The following is a 19,265-nucleotide window of genomic DNA, read 5'->3' as shown; positions in this document are numbered from 1 at the left end:
TTGATAACTTATATTTTAATATTAAGAAAATGTAAAACTCTTTGCATTAATATATATTATATAGTTAAGCTGAAATTATTTACTTTAACTTACTAAAAGATATTTATTTTAAGTTATATATTTATATTAAGATACTGAAGTTAAAGTAAAGAATATGATAATATAATATTTAAATACTTTCCCCCCTTTTAAGCTTGCTTTATTTAATAAATCAAGACATTATAAATCTTTGCATAAATAAGGACGAAGCCAAAGCTCCGGAGTTTTATAATAATTGTACCCAACGGACTACTGGTCCGGCACAACTTTGTGCTCCTATGTTACCTGGAAATTTAGCACAGCTTTGGTGAAAGTTTCATGCAATCGGTATAGTTGCGATTTCAAAAGAACGGCCACCGGGAAGATTAAGGCTTTTGACTTTGTGTTATTTGGCAAACCTCCTTCATAATTACTTCAACCTCCCAACCAGGAGCCTAGGATTGAGAAATAATCTCTTATCTTGAGATATTGTCCAACCACATCCCGGATTGCGGCTTCTATCTTCAGTGCATCCTTTCGTTCAATCATTATCATACCACCTCCCAGCATACGTCAGTGACTTTGTCAATTCAACATTGTCTAAACCATCTCTCGCAGTGATATCAGTCACCATGACTCTCAAACATGAGCCCATAGCCGTCGTTGGAATGGCGATCAAAGTCGCCGGAGCCGATGACGTACAAGAGTTTTCGCAAATGCTGCGCACCGGAAAGTCACAGCATGAGTTGATTGGGCCGGACCGTCTCATGATGGACACGCTGTTTCGTGAGGAAGAAAAGGATCCGTCGCGAAATTGGTATGGAAATTTCATCAGAGACGTTGAGGCCTTCGACCACAAGTTCTTTAAGCGCAGTCCGAGAGAGTCAACCACTATGGACCCCCAGCAGCGTTTGTTCTTACAGGCCGCTTACCAAGCTGTCGAGCAGTCAGGTTATTTCACCGAGAGTGACAATGGTGGCGATAGGGATAAGAGGCATGTTGGTGTCTATGTCGGAGCTTGTGCTGCTGACTACGAGCACCATGTCGCATGCCACTCTGCCAACGCTTTCACGGCCACCGGAAACCTGAAGAGCTTTGTTCCAGGAAAGGTATCGCACTATTTTGGATGGACAGGCCCATCCATGACATTCGACACAGCTTGCTCAGCTTCCGCCGTTGCGATTCATACAGCCTGCCAGAATCTGCTTTCTGGTGAATGCTCGGCGGCTCTAGCTGGCGGTATAGCTACTATGTCCAACTTTCTCTGGTTCCAAAACCTCGCTGGAGCCAGCTTTCTTAGCCCAAGTGGACAGTGCAAGCCCTTTGATGATGCAGCAGATGGATACTGCCGTGCAGAGGGCATTGCTTGCGTTTTCCTAAAAAGGCTGAGCGATGCTCTGAAAGATGGTAATCCTGTTTTTGGATGCATTTCAAGCACAGCTGTGTATCAGAATCAGAACTGCACCCCTTTGTTTGTACCAAACTCTCCGTCTCTCTCCCAGCTCTTCAGAGATGTCATCTCCAAAGCAGGTCTCAAACCGAGCGACATCTCCCTTGTCGAGGCCCACGGAACAGGCACACCGGTTGGTGATCCTGCTGAATATGAAAGTATTCGCCTTGCCATTGGTGGATCGAACCGCGACACAATACTGCCCATTGGTTCTGTTAAAGGACACATTGGCCATACCGAGGGTGCATCGGGAGTAGTATCGCTAATTAAAGTCATCGTCATGATGCAGGGAAAGTACATTCCTCCCCAGGCAAGCTTCTCCAAGATGAGCTCTCACATTAAGGTGACGCCTTTCGACATGATGGAAGTCGTCACTAGCTTGCAACATTGGAGCGGGGACAAAAGGGCTGCCCTCATCAACAATTACGGTGCCAGTGGTTCCAACGCTTCCATGGTAGTGACACAAACACCTACAACTCAGATTGTTGAGAATCCAGCCTTGTCATCCAAACCTGTTCCCTTTCGTGTTTCTGGTCATGATGGCCGCTCCATCAAAGCATTCTGCGCCAAGCTACTATCAACAATCGAGCAGAATGCGTATTTTGACGCCAGAAACTTGGCATACAACGTCAATCGGCAGTTCAACCCTGATCTGAAGCGTCGTCTCATCTTTAGCTGCCGGTCTAGAGATGACCTTGTATCAAATCTTGCCGATATCGCTTCCATGGCAGACGATTCGCAAGCAGGAATAGAGATTTCCAACGTACAACGTCCCGTCATACTCTGCTTCGGAGGCCAGGTATCTACCTACGTGGGCCTTGATCGAAATGTCTACGATGGCATTTCAATCTTACGCTATCACCTCGACCAGTGTGACGCCCGTATGCAGTCACAAGGCTTCGGGAGCATATACCCGAGCATATTCCTCCGTACTCCCCAAGATACAGTCCAGCTCCAGCTAATGCTTTTTGCTATGCAATATGCTTGCGCCATGACTTGGCTCGACTCCGGTCTTTCTTCAAAGATCGTCGCCTTGACCGGACACAGCTTCGGCGAGATAACAGCCCTTTGTGTCTCTGGCGCCCTTTCTTTAGACGATGCCGTCAAACTCGTGGGAACTCGTGCCTTAGCGGTGAGAGATCATTGGGGCGTTGACCACGGAGCCATGATGGCAGTCGAGTCTGAGGGGTCTCATGTACTTGAGCTTCTGGCTGAAGCAAATGAGTCAGATGGGACGGCTGAAATAGCGTGCCATAACGGGCCTCGCAGCTTCACACTTGCCGGACCTACCAGATCGATCGAAAGGGTCGCTGAGGTGATAGCAAGAGACGCCAGATTCCAGTCCATCAAGTTTAAATGGCTCAACGTGACCAACGCTTTCCACTCAAGCCTGGTTGATCAACTGATCCCGGAGTTGGAAACCATTGGTAGAGAACTAGAGTTCAAGGAGCCTTCAATACCACTAGAACGAGCAACTCGTACCAGGATCGACTCCAAGCCAGACGATAAATTCGTCTCGGAGCATATGAGAAATCCAGTGTATTTCAACCATGCTATACAGCGACTCGCGAACGATTACCCCTCCGCTGTCTTTATCGAAGCGGGATCGACCTCTGGTATCACCATGATGGCGAGTCGTGCCTTGGCAGGACACAAAGATTTCAGTTCACAGTACTTCCAAGCAATCAACCTTACAAGCGAGAAGGCATTGGACAATCTCACAGACGCCACCTTGTCCTTGTGGAATCAGGGGCTGTCCCTTGCTTTCTGGGGTCACCACACATCACAGAGCAGCGAATACACCACGATGATGATACCACCATATCAATTTGAAAGGTCTAAGCACTGGCTTGAACTCAAATCCCCTCTTCAAGCTGTAAATGCTGCTGCTGCTGTACTTGGACCCCCACAGCCCACTGCCGAGGGCAATGAAACAGTTCATGGGAAAACAGAAGGTCTGTGGAGTCTGGTTTCTGGCCACGCAGACAGCCCGGTATTCCGTATCAACACGAGCTCAGACAAGTACAAAGGCTTCATCTCGGGTCATTTGATCGCCCAAACCGCTCCCATCTGCCCTGCTACCCTCATGGTAGATATGGCTATCGAGGCACTGTTTAGCATCAATTCAGAATGGAGGGAAAACGACTTTCTTCCTGTTATTCACCACATGGTCAACCACTCGCCACTCTGCGTCAGCTCTTCACTTACTACCTATCTCAAGTTTGAGCCGCTAGGTGATCAAAGTAGCCACTGGAAGTGGAGGATTTATAGTTATGAGTCACAATCAGACGAGAATCATGCGGAGACGCATGTTGAAGCTGAGATTCACATCCGAGATCCTCTTGATAGAGGCTATCAATCGGAGTTCTCACGCTTCGATCGACTAGTCACGCACACCAACTGCACAAAGATGCTTCAGCTCGGCTTGGGTGGGCATCAAGTTGACCGGGTTGACGTTCTGACAGGCCGCAACATATACCGCACGTTCTCTGATGTTGTCGACTACGGTGACTTGTATCATGGCGTCAGAGCTCTCGTCGGCACTTCAACTGAGTGCACAGGGCATGTTGTCAAGAAATCCTCTGGAAACACCTGGCTTGATGTACCGCTCAGCGACTCCTTTAGTCAAGTCGGCGGCATCTGGGTGAATTGCATGACCGACTGCGATCCAGCTGATATGTTTATTGCCACGGGTTGTGAGTTGTCTATGCGGTCCCCATTTGTCGAGCAAGATTCCGATCAGATCCAGGAGAGCTGGCATGTATTTGGACGGCATACTCGCCAGTCTGAGAAACTCTGGGTTTCAGACTTGTTTATCTTTAATGCATCAACTGGACTATTACGTGAGGTGATGCTGGGTATTCAGTATGCGCGAGTCGGAAAGGCCTCTATGCGCCGTATGTTGACGAGGCTGACTACTGATCCGTCAGCTCTGAAATTGAAGCCAGCAACAGAAATTATCTCCAAGCCCGCCGAACCTATACTCACTCCTCCTCTGTCCCCGACACATGTGGCTCAAGACAAAGGAACTTCCAAAGAAGAGGGGGTTTCTATCAAGCCCAAAGCCGCTACTCACCCAGATATCACGGAGGACGTTAAGAAGCTTGTGGCTCATGTGGCAGGAATAGAGGCTGGCGATATCACGCTCGATGCCGAAATGGCGGATTTTGGTATCGACTCACTTATGGGCATGGAGGTCGCTCGTGAGGTTCAGGTCGTTTTCAAGTGCACCTTGGATCAGAACGAGTTGATGGAGGCAACAAGTCTCCGCAAGTTTGTCGTGTGCATATCGAAAGCGCTATATGGCCCTGATTACGATAGCACCTCAGCTTCAGGGACCGATGATAACAGCGAGTCGTCTGGTCACTCGTCTGATTCGAGCAAGGGGTCAAGCTTGAATACACCCCCAGAGCTCGACCTGGCACAGACTCCACCAAAACCTTCATCTTCTATGGATTCGAAACCGGTATCAAGCAATATGCAGCTCTCTGAGTCTGATGTTTTGGCATCATTCGCTCAGGTGAAGCTTCTCTGCGATGAGCACCTTTTAGAATTTAAAGTGGACAATATCGACCGTGAGGTCTTGGCTGGCTCCAGTCGTCTCTGTGTCGCCCTTGTCGTTGAGGCTTTTGAACAGCTGGGTGCCTCTCTAACGACTGTAGAGCCTGGACGAATCCTCGAACGCATACAGTTCCCGCCAGCTCACACAAAATTAGTGGACTTCATCTATAGATTCCTTTCTGATGATGCCCGCCTTATCGATATCAACGATACAACCGGACAGATCACGCGTACAAGGGTTCCTACTCCTCGTAAGACAAGTTCGCAGATACTCGAAGAGCAGCTGGCCAAGTATCCCGAGTTTGTAGTGGCCAACAGACTCACCTACTATGCAGGAACCCACTTGGCCGATGTTCTCAAGGGAAAGACAGACGGCCTTCGTCTTATCTTTGGAAGTATCGAGGGTCGTGATCTAGTACAAGCATTGTACTGTGACCACACTTTCAACCGAATGAATTACAACCACATGAAGCTTGTCATAGAGAATCTTGTGGAGAGACTTGGAAACAGTCAGCCGGGCGAGACGCTGAAGATCCTCGAAGTAGGTGCTGGAACTGGAGGGACAACCCATGTCTTGGCGCCACTGCTAGCAAAGCTCGGAATCCCCGTTGAGTACACATTTACAGATATATCTGGATCTATGGTTGCAAACGCCAGACGCAAGTTTGGCAAATCATATCCCTTCATGAGATTTGCAGTTCACGACATCGAAACGCCGCCAGCTGAAGATCTGAAGGGCCAGCACATCATCATTGGTAGCAACGCCGTGCATGCAACCAGGAATCTTGTGACTTCTGCTTCTAATTTAAGAAGTGCACTGCGTGCCGATGGTTTTTTGATGATCCTGGAGATGACCGAATCTGTACCCTTTGTCGACATCATCTTCGGTCTCCTCGAGGGCTGGTGGCTGTTCGACGATGGCCGGAAGCATGCCATTATTACCGCTGAGGAATGGGAGCGTAATCTTCACAACGCTGGTTACGGCCATGTTGACTGGACTGATGGATCATTGCCTGAGAACACTTTCCAGAAGGTCATCATCGCTCTCGCATCAGGAAAGCCCCAACATAGGCTACCCAAATCAACCTTGAGCAAGGCAGCAGTTGAGGAGTCGATAAGCAAAGAGCAGGAAAGGCAGAGAGAGTTGGAAATTGAACGATATATTTCTAAGTACTCGGCTGGCTTTGAGGTACACAACGAGGTACAAGACGCCTGCCCAATCATGCGGACCCAGAGCAAGAAGGCTGTTGTTCTCTTGACTGGCGCTACTGGTAGTCTTGGCTCTCACCTAGCCAGCAGTCTTGCGAGTAACGACCACGTGGAAACAGTTGTCTGTATCAACCGCCGAAGTAGGGCACCAGTTGAAGAACGACAGGACGAAGCTTTCAGGTCTCGCGGGATTACACTCACTTCTGCTCAGCGATCCAAGTTGCGTATTCTGGAAGTAGATGCCTCGAGCTCCAACCTAGGCCTCCTCACGTCCGATTATGAATGGCTGGTGCAGAATGGGACACACATTATACACAACGCTTGGCCAATGAGTGGAACTCGTCCTGTCAAGGCATTCGAACCTCAATTCCAGGCTCTCCGTAACCTCTTGGACCTTGCACGGGACATGTCACGTCGAAAGGATGCTCCTCGTATCACGTTCCAGCTCGTGTCTTCTATAGGTGTTGTCGGTCACTTCAACTCCTCCCGAGTTCCAGAGGAGCGTGTTTCCCTAGGATCTGTGCTTCACATCGGTTACTGTGAAGCGAAATGGGCATGCGAGCGTATCCTCGATCAGACACTGCACAAGCATCCAGATGTCTTTGATACCACGGTTGTGCGTCCTGGACAGATCGCTGGTTCAAGCAAAAGCGGCTTTTGGAATCCCATAGAACATTTCGCATTCCTCGTCAAGTCGGCCCAATCCCTCCGTGCATGGCCCGATTTCGATGGCGTTGTGCAATGGGTCCCAGTGGATACTGTGGCTCATACCATGGTTGATCTCCTATATCTGGGAGATATAGATCGCCCTGAGCCGCATCCCGTCTACCATATCGATAACCCAGTTGGGCAGCCCTGGAAGATCATGTCACAGGCATTGGCGGGTGCTCTCGACATTCCGCCTCGACGCATTATTCCTTTCAGCCGGTGGGTAAAGCTGGTTCGTAACTCGCCACTCCCAGCCGAGACCTGGAACCCGGCTGCACGACTTATTGATTTCTTGGATTCTAACTTCGAGCGCATGTCTTGCGGTGGTTTAATTCTCGACACTGTGAAGGCACAGAAGCACTCTAGTACTCTGTCAGCGCAAGGTCCTGTCACTACAGAAATTGCTGTGAAATACATAAAATACTGGAAGGGGAGCGGTTTCTTGGCTTAGATTTACAACAGGTTTTAATTGCAATAAAGAATGAATCTTATTTCTGTGTTCTAAATGCCCCTTTATTAAGATGTATATTTTTATCCCAGTGGCCAAGAAATTTGTAATGCTTGGGGTTGCTAATCTGGCAATAAACCTCTTATGCGTAGTGTATTATCAGACTGGAAAAAAACTAGATAATTATCCAGTAATAAACTAATATGAGAAAGCAGTAAATGAAATGAAATCGTTTGGTTAAAATTATTATATTTATTAATATAGATTTAAGTTTAAATCTAAGGGTATTATGTCCAGAGTATTTACAAGTTCCAGCGCTGACGCTATTGGCCAATCCCAAATATTCCATTGAAGCTGATCAAGATCAGGCAGTGTTTCCAACTCAGAGAATACCTTCTTGCAAAGTAGCTCCAATACGTCAGCACACTGGCCAATATGGTTCCCGACATCATCCGTATGCCGATGAAACTCCCTCAGAGTCGCAATGCACATTTGAATCAGATTCTCGTCTTGATCGACTGATACAGGATACCCTTTCCAGCCTGTAAACAGGATTGTTAACCCTGCTTGCCATAACATATGTATTCCATTGGGATAGAGGAGTGTGACAAGCAAAGATTTTGGCCAGTCGCCCATCATGACTTGACCTGTGGCATGATTGGCTCCTAGCGTGCCTAGACAAGAAGATAGTAACTCAACAATCTTTGCAGAAGCTTGCCCACATGCTTTGAGAGATGACACGAATTGGGTATCTGCAGATGTAAAAGACAAAGCCGGTCGATGTATGTGAATTGTAGCAACGCAGTGCGCAACTCTCAAAAACGTGACCTCTAGAGACTTAGTAGTCACCGACGTAGTAGGCTCAGGTTCAAGCTCAGGTTCAAGGACAACCTGCTCCCACATGTTGAGCTCAGCTTGTAGACGTACAATCTTAGCAACGCCTCCTCGGCGGCGGGTTGTAGTGTAGAGGTCTTCAAGAGTACGGCCCATGATGCGAGCAAGCTTGAAAAGACTAATGGCTGTATCTACTTGCGATCGCTCACCCGGTAAGGGGAATTCCACACGGGTCCGAGACAAGAGGTTATGATCAACACTTGTCGGAAAATCGGTATCAACATCTTGTTCGCGAATCAGACGCGGCATCCCATGATAAGCGCTTGAGAACCTGTCGAAGGAGTCAGTAAAAACGCAACAGTGTGGATAATTGAGGGACGGGCATACGCATCTAAAGAATACTGGCACCACCACGCCCGCCTTCTCAGTTCCGTTTCCAGAGGGTCGAACTTGAATCGATCAGAATGTCGATGCAATCCCAATGTCTGAGCCATTCGGGTAGCTAGTCCGGATATATGTGATGCTGTTGAATAGCGCCCTGACAACTGAACATATAGCTGGGTGATAACCAGACCTTGCAAGCTTTGCAAACATGTCTGACCAATGATTCTTTCAAGCAAAGTAGTGGAAATCATATAAAAAGGTTCAGAGGCACACAAGAAGTGATTGTGTTGCTGTATACAATCTCGTTTCTGTCCAACCGTTCCTAATGCAAGTAGAGCAAGTGTTTGATATAGAATAACAACATCATAGCCTGGACTTTGATACGAGCTCAGCAGCCCATGAATTGCATCGATTGTCGATGACTTATGAACAATAGGATACAATGGCGTCCATCGGTCTATAGTTGCTTCCACAATCGTGATGGTGTTCGGAGGAAGTTGACTGATAATATCCACCACTGGCGACTCAGAACTATGGACTGAAGCTCCCCAAGGGTTATGGAGGTATAGGCCATATGCACAGCTGGGAAGTGCATCCTTATGCATGTGGAGAAGTTGAAGCTGCTGTTCAGCCTGACTTATGAAGTGGACGCCGGTAGTTGAACCGCCAAACATGGGTGCTTGTCGATCGTCAGCTACAAGACGGCCCATATGACCAATCACAGGCTCCTTCACGGTGTTTAGAGAACTGGGTTGAGAGGGGGCTTGGTCGGTGCTCGTTTGACGACCAGATGAGCTGGGTGCAGTAGGTAATGGTGTTCCTTGAATAGCCGGCTGGAAGGAAAGCGGCAGGGGAGTTGCGGTAGCTGTAGGAGTAGAATTTGGAACTACTGCATTCTGGAGAGAGTAGCTGGTATGTGTGACATGCTGGGAGGTATCTGTTGGTTTTTCACGGCGCTGCTCAATTCCTTCGGCCTCGTAAAAGCTACAGTATGTTAGAAAGCGCTTGGGTAAGAGGTAATAGAAAGCTATGTCTTGCCTTTTGCGTTTCCTATTCCTCTTCAACTTAGCAGTTGTCACACATACGACGTTGGCTTGGACACATGGAGAGCACTATGAGAAGGGATTAGTGACACTTGAGCAAGCTGACAAAGCATACTGTTTACATCATTTTCTTCGCCGTGACATCGAATCTTTCTTCTAGAGCGTGTATCAGTAAGGAGCTCTGCTTGCGGGTTATCGTATCGTTGTGAAGATGATCCAGACTATGCGGGTGTCTTCAACATGGGACATACCGTCGACAACGATCACTATTCAACTTGCATTAGTATGAGGAGCCCTAGAAACTGGGAATTAGTTGCAAAGGGCGATGCTAGCCTACCATACTTGACCAGGAACTCGATTAGTTGGCGAACTTAATCGCGCTTCGCCATGAGTTGAAGTCATGATGAAGGTTATAAAGATCTTGTTGCATTGTCCGAAAAATGACGGAAGTTTGTTCCCTGGTGCGGGGTCGGTTGACTAAGCGAAGGCTGGATCATAAGAATAACACAACCAAATTTAAACGCGTTTCGACAGATCCACAAGGAAGCTTTGTGATCAGTTTGCTATACGGCTCAAGAATGCAAGTTCCAAGACAGCAACACGCCGAGTTCAGGGGGATGAAGCCGCATATCTACTTGATGGCATTTACATACGTGCTACTCAATTGTTTATCCACCTTCACGTTATAATAACACCAATTTTGACACCATCGAGAACATGCTCTGATAGACAACTGTGTACATTGGGACTTTGCAGGCTTATTCCCAAGATTTCCAACATCTTTCAATCGTTCCATTTCTTAGACTTAAGAATCGGCCTAGACTAAACACTCTTTTACATAAAGTCAGAGCCATCTAGTAGGCATAAAGAGCGACCGCCTCGTTCTCTGACTCAAGAATCTTGCGGTTGAGTCTCTTCAGCCAGAACCTCATGGCCCAGGCACACATAATGCTTGTGGCGGCAAAGGCCACCATGGTAGAGAACCCCATAAGATAATCCGGGCCATCGGAGGAAGGCCAAAGGTAAGCGCAGTAGATATAAGCCAAGTTGGCTGTGACATTGACCAGAGCATACGCCACCGACTTCTTCTCAGGAGTTTGGGAGAGGGTATTACTGACCCATCCCAGTATAACAGACCCGACCGAGTAAGCGCCAGTGGCATAAAGGAAAGTGGCTGTGTATCGCACTGCTACATTGACAGTCGCGCATGACATCACAAATCCGATGACGGCGAGAGAGAGGCCTGCGGTGATGTGCCAAGTGCGCTCGTTGAAGTGACCAGATGACCATGCGAATGGAATACCAAGAATGCCAGAAACAAAGTATGGGGGTGCTGTTAGGAGTAAGGCCGTAGTAGACTTGAACCCCATTGCACGGACGATGGTTGGGAAGAAATTGTTGAAAGAGCATGCGCTGGAATGTAGTTAGTATGTCGAGCTAGTAACAGCGACATCTTGGAGCAACGTACCTGATGTGGAGGTTCTGCATAAGACAGAAAAGCCAGGTTCGAGGATCTTTGCAAGCTTGCTTGAGACCTTCCCAAGTAGTGCCTCGAACCTGCTGGCCAACGGTATCTCGGCTAATTCGTTTGATGCAAAGCTCACGCTCTTCAGGGGTGAGCCATCGAGTCTCAGAAGGGTCATCAGGGAGTAGAAAGAAGCCAAAGATGGCAACAAGAGCCGTCACTGAGCCTTCGATGATGAAGAGCCTAAGAGTCCACACATTAGTAACTAAGCCTTGTAACTGATTGAAAGCTGTTCACTCACCACTGCCAGCCAGCAATTCCCTTTACTTGGTCTAGTGTAGAGAATGTAGCTGCCGCGATAAGCCCTGAACATCCAGTGCTTACGACTTGGCCTGTATAGAGAAGAGAAATTCGTGTAGCGAGTTCTTTCCGAGTGTAGTAGATCGACAGCAAATACAAGGCGCCTGGGTAGAATGGCTGTGATTAAGGGCTTAGTACAGGTAGTTGTTATTAGAAGCTGGCAACTACTTACAGCCTCAACAAAACCCAAGAAGAAGCGACAAGCAATCAGGCCAGGGTAACTCTTGACAGTGGCGGTACAAGCTGAGACGGCGGCCCAACCAATCATGCAACAAGATAAGTATATGGACGGTCGAGTTCGTGTCATGAACATGTTTGAGGGAACTGTCAAATGTCGGAATTAGCGTTGTGTTTTATGATGATTGGAAAGCAGAGCATACTTTGCATCAAGAGATAACCAACGAATAGAATCGAGATGGCAGTGTTGTACTCAACTCCTTTCAGGTTAAGGTCTTTCTCGAGGCTGTTCAAGCGTGCTTGGGGTAGAGCATTTCGGTCAAGGTAGTTGAGAAAGTACATGGCCCAGAGAATAGGCTTACTCAATTAGCAATTCTGCGTGAAGATATCGCTAGTCCTTGGTTGCAAGGCTCACCATGATCATCCTGTCTAGCTTCCGGACCAAGGCAATCTCAGCAGGGTCAGTCTTGGTTGCAGCACCCGAGTAGTCTCCGAGGTGGTTATGAGCTTCGTTCTGCTCGAGGACCTTCTCATCGTGGACGGCCTCGAAGCCAGTGTCAGGTTTCGCATCGTTTGAAGGGCTGGACATTGAGGCCTCGGGAGGGATAGCCATGGCTGCGCTACAGAGGATAAAGAAGGATTGGCAAATTAAGAGCTTGTTGCGGGGAGATTAAGATGGCTACACCAGGAACTCGAACGCTGGAAGTCTGGAAGCACGAGGATGGATACCATGTCGAGAGCGTCTGCGTGTTCTTATAAATTCCTGAAGCCCGTCTCTGGCCCAAGCCATTAAGCTCAACACTCCATCCGTATACCCCATGGAGAAGAATTAGTCGCGGGGATAATGCGGAGTAGCAATAGAGAAAACCGTTGGACAATCGATCTCTGTTGATCATGGGGGCAAGCCTTTTTGCCGTTATCCCGTTATTCCGTTATCCCGCCGCGCCAGTCATGCTTATCCCGCTTTAAGCGAGCCCAACGTCGTATTCCGTTCCCCACTATTTTTGAAAGGCGGGACGACAGTATCGGGATAGGGAAAGTGATTGGTGAATTCCAGTGAGGGCCATCGACTTGGGCTCGGGAAACAAGAAATAATACAAGGTGTCAAAATAAACTTAGCAAAGAGTACCCTAAGTTTAGGCTAGATTTACCGAAACATTTTTATCGCTTAGGGTCAAGGTCCTGAGTTTTCTTTCCTCCTCTACCATAGGTACTGGTCATGTTATGCTGTGGAGCTCTCATGATGGATGAGTACATACATAAACCTCCTCGTCCCTGTTATGAGAACCCAGAAGGATTCATGATTCTGGCTTTCTGACCTCAATTTTTAGCTTTGAGTACCCCGAGCACACAAAAATGGCTGCTGCTACCGTTCATGATACTTCTCTGTTCAGAGACACTTTCGGAACACAAGAAATTCGAGAGTGTTTCTCTGAACGATCATATGTCTCAAAATTGATCGAGGCGGAATGCGCCTTGGCTCAAGCTGAGGAAGACCAAGGTGTCATTCCTCCAGGAATTGCCAAAGTCATTCGTGAGCATTCTGATGTATCGAAAATTGATTGGCCTCTGCTTGCAAAGCGAGCGGAGGTTGTTGGCTATCCCATCCTTGGTCTGGTCGAGCAAATGGCTTCTTGGGTTCCTCATCAGCAATGTGAGTAGAGAAAGACTTGTCTGTATCAAGCAGTGCGGCAGCTAACAAGGATAGCCGGATATATTCATTGGGGCGCTACAACACAAGATATCATGGACTTGGCTTCGCAATTACAGATCAAAAGTGGCATCGCAATCGTGGAGCGCCACCTGAACGAGACAATTAGTATTCTCGAGTCCATGTCTTCCAAATACCGCGACACACCGATGGCGGGCCGGACACATCTACAACACGCTCTGCCCATCACCTTTGGTTACAAATGTGGTGTTTGGCTCTCTGGGCTCCGACGACACGCCGAGCGTCTCCAGCAAATCAAGGAACGGTGTCTTCTTGTGCAATTTGGCGGCGCTGCTGGTACTTTGGCTTCGCTGGGTAGCTCAGATGACGGTATTCGAGTGCGAAAGAGGTTAGCCGTCATCTTGGGTCTCAAGGACCCTGTTATCACCTGGCACGTCGCCCGAGATACCATTGCTGAGGTTGTGAACTTTTTGGCATTGGTTGGAGGCTCATTGGGAAAGATTGCGCTTGATTTGATGATCATGTCGTCTAACGAGTTGAATGAGGTCAGTATATCACCATCGACTTCCATAAGCGCGAGCTGATATTAATTAACTTTCAGGTTGCCGAGCCCTTTGTACCTCATCGAGGAGCATCATCGACCATGCCGCAGAAGCGAAACCCTATCTCGAGCGAGATTATCCTAGCACAATCTAAGATCCTTCGGGCACAAGCAGGGCTGGTCTTGGATGGTATGGTATCTGACTTTGAGCGTGCCTCGGGACCTTGGCACCTGGAGTGGGCAGCACTTCCAGTCGCGTTCATCTCGGTAGTCGGCTCACTTTATCAAGCCAACTTTGCATTATCAGGCCTACAGGTTAACTCGGGCGCAATGAAGACCAACCTAGAGTCGACACGGGGACTTATTGTTGCTGAGGCTGTTATGATGAAGCTGGCTCAGTTCATCGGACGACAGGAGGCTCATGAAGTAGTCTATGGTGCGTGTGTGGCCGCCATCGAGGGAAATTTGTCCTTGATAGAATCACTGCAGAAGATTGGGCAAGTTACGAAGCATCTGAGCACAGACCAGCTGATGTCATTGGTCGATCCAACGCAATACCTCGGTTGCTGTCAGTTAATGGTTGACGAACTCTTGAGACTAAGGGCGTCAAAGCTTTGAGACGGAAAAAGGCATCAGATAGCGTTATAATTATTAGTATTACTGTACATATCTAAACTGGTATGCGAGATCCCCAGAAAGTGGCCTGTCTCACTGCTGCACCAAAGTCATCAACGTCAGTGTCCATAGCTTCAGTTATTGGTGGTGTCGGAAGTTACCGTCTGAAGCTGTTCATTGGCCCAGCACAATGGAACTTGCCGCAGACCCACTGAGATGGCAGGCTGGCCAAAGCTAAGCCAACCCAAATGTACCTTTGCTTACCCTACATTTTCTTCCCTCTACCGGTACTCCCGTCAGGCGTATTATCTCCACTTGAGTACTCCGTACACCTTCCTTCGTCATCACACTTTCTTGGCATACAAGTGTTAAGAAAGTGGCCCTGTCTACACCAAAATCCTTAACAAGTGCACAACAAACATTTCAATCTGCGCTTTGCGCAGTCGCAAGTCGCAGCGATGGCTTCGTCTCCGACGATCCCGCCTGTCGCCCCGGACCCCTTCGATCTAGGGGTCCACACTCCCGCTAATCTGAACCGAAGAGCCCGTGCAGCCCTCTTGCAGAACAGCCCCGCGGTCGTGAACAGCCCCATTGGTGTTTCACCCAGACCTGGGCGGACGGCCCAGACACCGTCCTCGCCACTCAACGCCGCCACCACTGCTGCAGCTACGGAAGGAGCTGAGCGTGCCAATCCCGCATCGACCCCTGAACAGCAACCAATCTCTATTATCGAATCGGCCAATGATCTCGCGCGTAAACACGCGGAAGAGTACGACGCCAAACTAATGGTCTTCCAGGCCTTCTGCGCCAAGCTTGAAGAAGCCAACAAGCAATTCACCTCCGGACCGCAGCGACGTTTCGCTCAGAAGTTTGTCGACAGCGTCCTTGACGCCTGGAAACGAGAGCTTTCTAGCGATGTACCAGCTTCTAAACCTACCTACAGCAGTGTCGCCGCCGCCTCGCTCCCCGCTGACCGCGCCCGCACAGCCCACCAGCATCATCATCATCAACAACAACAACAGCACCGACAATCGGGCCCACCTCATCGCCAAGAGCAACAAGCCACCATCGCCGCCCCACCCCGACAGGACCTCCGCGTCTTCGTCCGTCTAGAAGCCGGAGCTCCGGCTAGGGACCATAGCGGCTATGCCATCCGGACCCTGATCAGGGAAAAACTCGGCACCGTCTCGGACAAGGTCCGACAGGTATTCCAGGTCAGGTCGGGATGGGCAGTCCTGACTGCCGACCATGAAACACGCGATTTTCTCGTAGAGAAGCAGGCCGAGTGGGCGGCTGAGCTGGGAGCTACGGCGGTAGAAACAAACAAGGAATGGCATACTTACGTGGTCTCAGACTTTCCCAGAAGACTGACCGACTTTCGCGGCAACGAGGTGGATAGTGACAGCGTTGTCAGTGATGAGATAGAAATCCAGACAGGGCTCAAGCCCGTTGATATACGTCCTGGAAGACAATTCTCGGATAACCCTTTGACCAAGACTCTCCTTGTCTCCTTCCTGAAGCCCACCAAGAAGAGGTTCTGGTCCCTCTTCGGGAGCCGGGCGGCCAGACTCGTAGACAAAAGCGACGTACCCAAGCAGTGCGAAACGTGCTGGGGCTACCACTTTACCCGCAAGTGCCATAGACAGCCAGTCTGCCAACGCTGTGGCAAGACTGGCCACTCTGGAGACGACTGCGCTGCATGGGAGCAGTGCGTCAATTGCTTAGGCCCTCACGATGCCAGCCTTCGTACGTGTCCAGCCCGGCCGAAGAAAGTGCGTGGCGTCCTCCGCCGGCTCAGCAAAGAACAACGGGAACACATAGAGGGCCTGAGACGTACCGACAACGTCACTTGGATTCACAACCAGAATCCCACATAGAAATCCGACAAGACACGACCGAGCTGCTGAGGGACGATACCCCAGCAGACGAACGTCCAGACGCTCGAGACTCGAGCCCGGCCGGCGTCACGAGCACTCGTGATATGGTGGCCACCGCCCCCAGGGCGGGTTATGAAATGGAGGAGCCCGAGCATCCTAGACCAGGCTCGCCACGAAAGCGTCGAATTGTACTCATTACTCGTCCTCATGACCAGGAATAGATATTCGCAGACACGAAAGAACGACAGGAAGCCGCTAAGTCGCATTGCAACCCCCGACTGCGCTCTGGCACTGGCTGACTCGGAACGATATGACATCGTGCTCCTGCAGGAGCCGTGGACAGCCCATACGAAAACGCCTTGCTTGACAGACCCACTACACCTCACCCAGTAGAGTCCTGGGACAGTAACGATACTCGACCTAGAGTGATGACATATGTCCGACGAGACCCAAGGCTTCTCGCTGACCAGATACGACCGTTCCAGACTCGCGATATTCTCTGGATCACAATCAATGGCGTGACTGTAGTCAACTTCTACCGCCAGAACGACGAAAGGGATGCCCTTGACACGCTGCTCCGATGGCCGCCCGGAAGCTGCCTCGTCGCTGGCGATTTCACTGAACAACGCAGAAGGGCAGACTACGGACCGCGGCCAAGAGATTGCCGGTTGGGCATCAGAGAATGACATCGACCTGCTTAACACTTTAGATATCCCACCAAACCCCGAACACAATCGCTTTTGCCAACATCCCACTTGCTGAAAGCCACTGTTGAGGACCATTCCCGTCGCCACTTCACCCTCAGCTTGACTCTCCCCAACATAAAGCCCGCTCCACTACAGCCGGGCAAGATTCGAGTGACGACAGAAGATGAGCTTAAACGATCCGTCGAGACCGTAGAGCTTGAGCCACAGAGACCCCCTCAGAGATTCAACGCCCGCGGAGCTGGACAATTGTTCACTTGTAAATCTGCTAACATCAGCAGCGAAGGCAGTGGGTCGGCCCTCACGGAAAGGTGGCTGCCCAGCTCCATGGTGGACAGAAGAGTGCGCCTGTGCGGCGGCTGCATTCGGCCTCAAGAGACCCCCTAGCTTCAATCAGGATGTTAAGATCGCCAAGAGAGACTTTCATCGCGTGGTCCGCCGAGCAAAACGAAAGTACTGGCGGGAACTCATCGATAGCTTCTCCAGCGCAGTGCTGTCTTAAGCCGTCGGGGCAAATCCGGGGCCTTCCAGCCGCCTCCCCTGCAGGTCGACGACGCTGTATACGAAACTCAGATGGACAAGGCGAGCGCACTTCGGGGAGCGTTACTGGAACGCGGAACTTCTGATGACGATATTGACCCGAACGTCTCCTCCTCGATCGATCACATTCTCACCCGAGTCCCTAGACGAGGCACAGCATGCGACTATCCATACAGGCAATACTTCCCCTGGGGCGGATAGCATCACCGTCAATCTTCTCAAACCCGGGTGGCACATCGTCGGTACGTGTTTGTTCGAAAGGTGCCTTCTTGGGTCATCACCCGGAACCATTCAAGCAGGCGGAGGTGGTCATGATCGCGAAGCCGGGACGACGAGACCTCACAAAGCCAGGGGCTGGCGACCATCTCCTTGCTCTCCTGTCTCGGAAAGGGGCTGGAAAGATTGATCGCTCGCCGCTTGGCGTGGGCAGCTGTTCACTATGGGCCTTCAAAAGCGGCGCTCCCCCAAAGGTCGGCAACAGACCTGGTGACCGCCTTGATCCACGATATCGAAGAAGCATTTGCACGCAAGAAGGTGGCCACCCTGGTCACGATGGATATCCAAGGTCCCCTTCAACCGTGCGAAGAGACTAGTCTTGCGTCTCCGTGAACAGGGCTGGCCCGACCATCTCGTCAGATGGGCTGAGTCCTTCATGAAGGATCGTTCAGCCCGCGTGAGGTATCAAGAACCCTCACGCCCTTCGCTCCTCTCCAGTGTGGACTGCCTCAAGGCTCACCAGTATCGCCCATCCTCTTCCTGCTCTACACTGAGCCAATCCACCGACTAGGCAACCCCAGGGCCGCTTCGGCTACGCAGACGACACGGCTATCCTTTCTATAGGCGACACAATAGATGAAACCACTGCACCGGCCTCCAGCTCCATCGGCGAGATGGTTCGATGGGGTGCAGCAAATGGCGTTTCGTTTGACCCGAAAAAGACCGAAGTCATGCACTTCTCTCGCAGCAACCTCAGGACCACGCCGGCTATCGCCACGGCGATGTCGAGAAGCCCCCCGAGCCAGCCTACCGGCGGGTGGGTGACAGCAGGCTACCGTTCCGCGTTCACGTCGAAAAGTGGGCGGCCAAGGCGCATGCCGTCGCCTATCATCTACGGGGTCTCGCCAACACGAAGGCCCTCCCAAGCCGTGAAGTGCCGTCATGGCTTGTGTCGAGCCGGTACTATTGCATGGATCTGAAGCCTGGTACCCGGGCACCACCAGACCGCGATGGAGTCAGCCTATAGAGACACGCCATCGAGCAATCAACATCTCATACAAAGAATGAACAAGGCCTTACACCAGTCCATGAGAGCCATACTGCCCATCTGGAAAACGACGCCCATCACCATCCTCCACCCCGAGAGCGCCATACCCGGACTTGGAAAAACGGCGATGGAGATTCTCCGCGCGGCTCAAATCACTTGACGACGCTCATCCTCTTGTGCGGAGAACGTTGCCAACCCTACTACTACCACGATTCATAAAGCGAAGGTATCAACAGGCAGAAAATAGCTTTAGAACACGACTCCGACGCACAGATGAGCTTCTTGTCTCGTGCAGGCGTCCTAAGCTCCTCCAGAAACGCTTCCAACAAGAAGAGATGCCACCCTTGCAGACAGCATCAAAGGAGAAGACAGCCAAGGCCTTTCTCCGCTGGGTC

General features: G+C 50.2%; 6 protein-coding genes across 6 annotated transcripts; 4 read left to right on the top strand and 2 right to left on the bottom strand.

The window, feature by feature from the left end:
• Positions 1-650: 650 nt before the first annotated feature.
• On the top strand, positions 651-7,397 carry FPRO_15788 (polyketide synthase; the record flags this gene model as incomplete). Its single annotated transcript, XM_031219854.1, has 1 exon — positions 651-7,397. The coding sequence occupies one exon, from the start codon at positions 651-653 to the stop codon at positions 7,395-7,397; it is 6,747 nt and encodes a 2,248-aa protein (XP_031085571.1).
• A 252-nt stretch (positions 7,398-7,649) lies between these two features.
• FPRO_15789 (putative transcription activator protein acu-15) lies at positions 7,650-10,057 on the bottom strand (the record flags this gene model as incomplete). The annotated part of the gene is made up of 3 exons (XM_031219853.1): positions 7,650-8,559; positions 8,616-9,596; positions 9,993-10,057. The coding sequence occupies 3 exons, from the start codon at positions 10,055-10,057 to the stop codon at positions 7,650-7,652; spliced, it is 1,956 nt and encodes a 651-aa protein (XP_031085570.1).
• Positions 10,058-10,509: 452 nt separating this feature from the next.
• On the bottom strand, positions 10,510-12,270 carry FPRO_15790 (uncharacterized protein; the record flags this gene model as incomplete). Its single annotated transcript, XM_031219852.1, has 6 exons — positions 10,510-11,068; positions 11,124-11,363; positions 11,422-11,597; positions 11,653-11,804; positions 11,861-12,014; positions 12,073-12,270. The coding sequence occupies 6 exons, from the start codon at positions 12,268-12,270 to the stop codon at positions 10,510-10,512; spliced, it is 1,479 nt and encodes a 492-aa protein (XP_031085569.1).
• A 743-nt stretch (positions 12,271-13,013) lies between these two features.
• On the top strand, positions 13,014-14,488 carry FPRO_15791 (uncharacterized protein; the record flags this gene model as incomplete). Its single annotated transcript, XM_031219851.1, has 3 exons — positions 13,014-13,311; positions 13,366-13,874; positions 13,931-14,488. The coding sequence occupies 3 exons, from the start codon at positions 13,014-13,016 to the stop codon at positions 14,486-14,488; spliced, it is 1,365 nt and encodes a 454-aa protein (XP_031085568.1).
• A 455-nt stretch (positions 14,489-14,943) lies between these two features.
• On the top strand, positions 14,944-17,568 carry FPRO_15792 (uncharacterized protein; the record flags this gene model as incomplete). Its single annotated transcript, XM_031219850.1, has 4 exons — positions 14,944-16,231; positions 16,693-17,029; positions 17,072-17,325; positions 17,348-17,568. The coding sequence occupies 4 exons, from the start codon at positions 14,944-14,946 to the stop codon at positions 17,566-17,568; spliced, it is 2,100 nt and encodes a 699-aa protein (XP_031085567.1).
• A 123-nt stretch (positions 17,569-17,691) lies between these two features.
• On the top strand, positions 17,692-18,849 carry FPRO_15793 (uncharacterized protein; the record flags this gene model as incomplete). Its single annotated transcript, XM_031219849.1, has 2 exons — positions 17,692-17,848; positions 18,545-18,849. 2 exons carry the CDS (start codon positions 17,692-17,694, stop codon positions 18,847-18,849), a joined length of 462 nt encoding a protein of 153 aa, XP_031085566.1.
• Between the last annotated feature and the right edge of the window lie 416 nt (positions 18,850-19,265).

This window comes from Fusarium proliferatum (genome assembly GCF_900067095.1).
Source record: "Fusarium proliferatum ET1 genome assembly, contig: FPRO_scaffold009, whole genome shotgun sequence".
Classification (NCBI taxonomy): Eukaryota; Fungi; Ascomycota; class Sordariomycetes; order Hypocreales; family Nectriaceae; genus Fusarium; species Fusarium proliferatum.
Note: the sequence above shows the minus strand (reverse complement) of the source record. Positions and strands in the feature narration are given on the sequence as shown.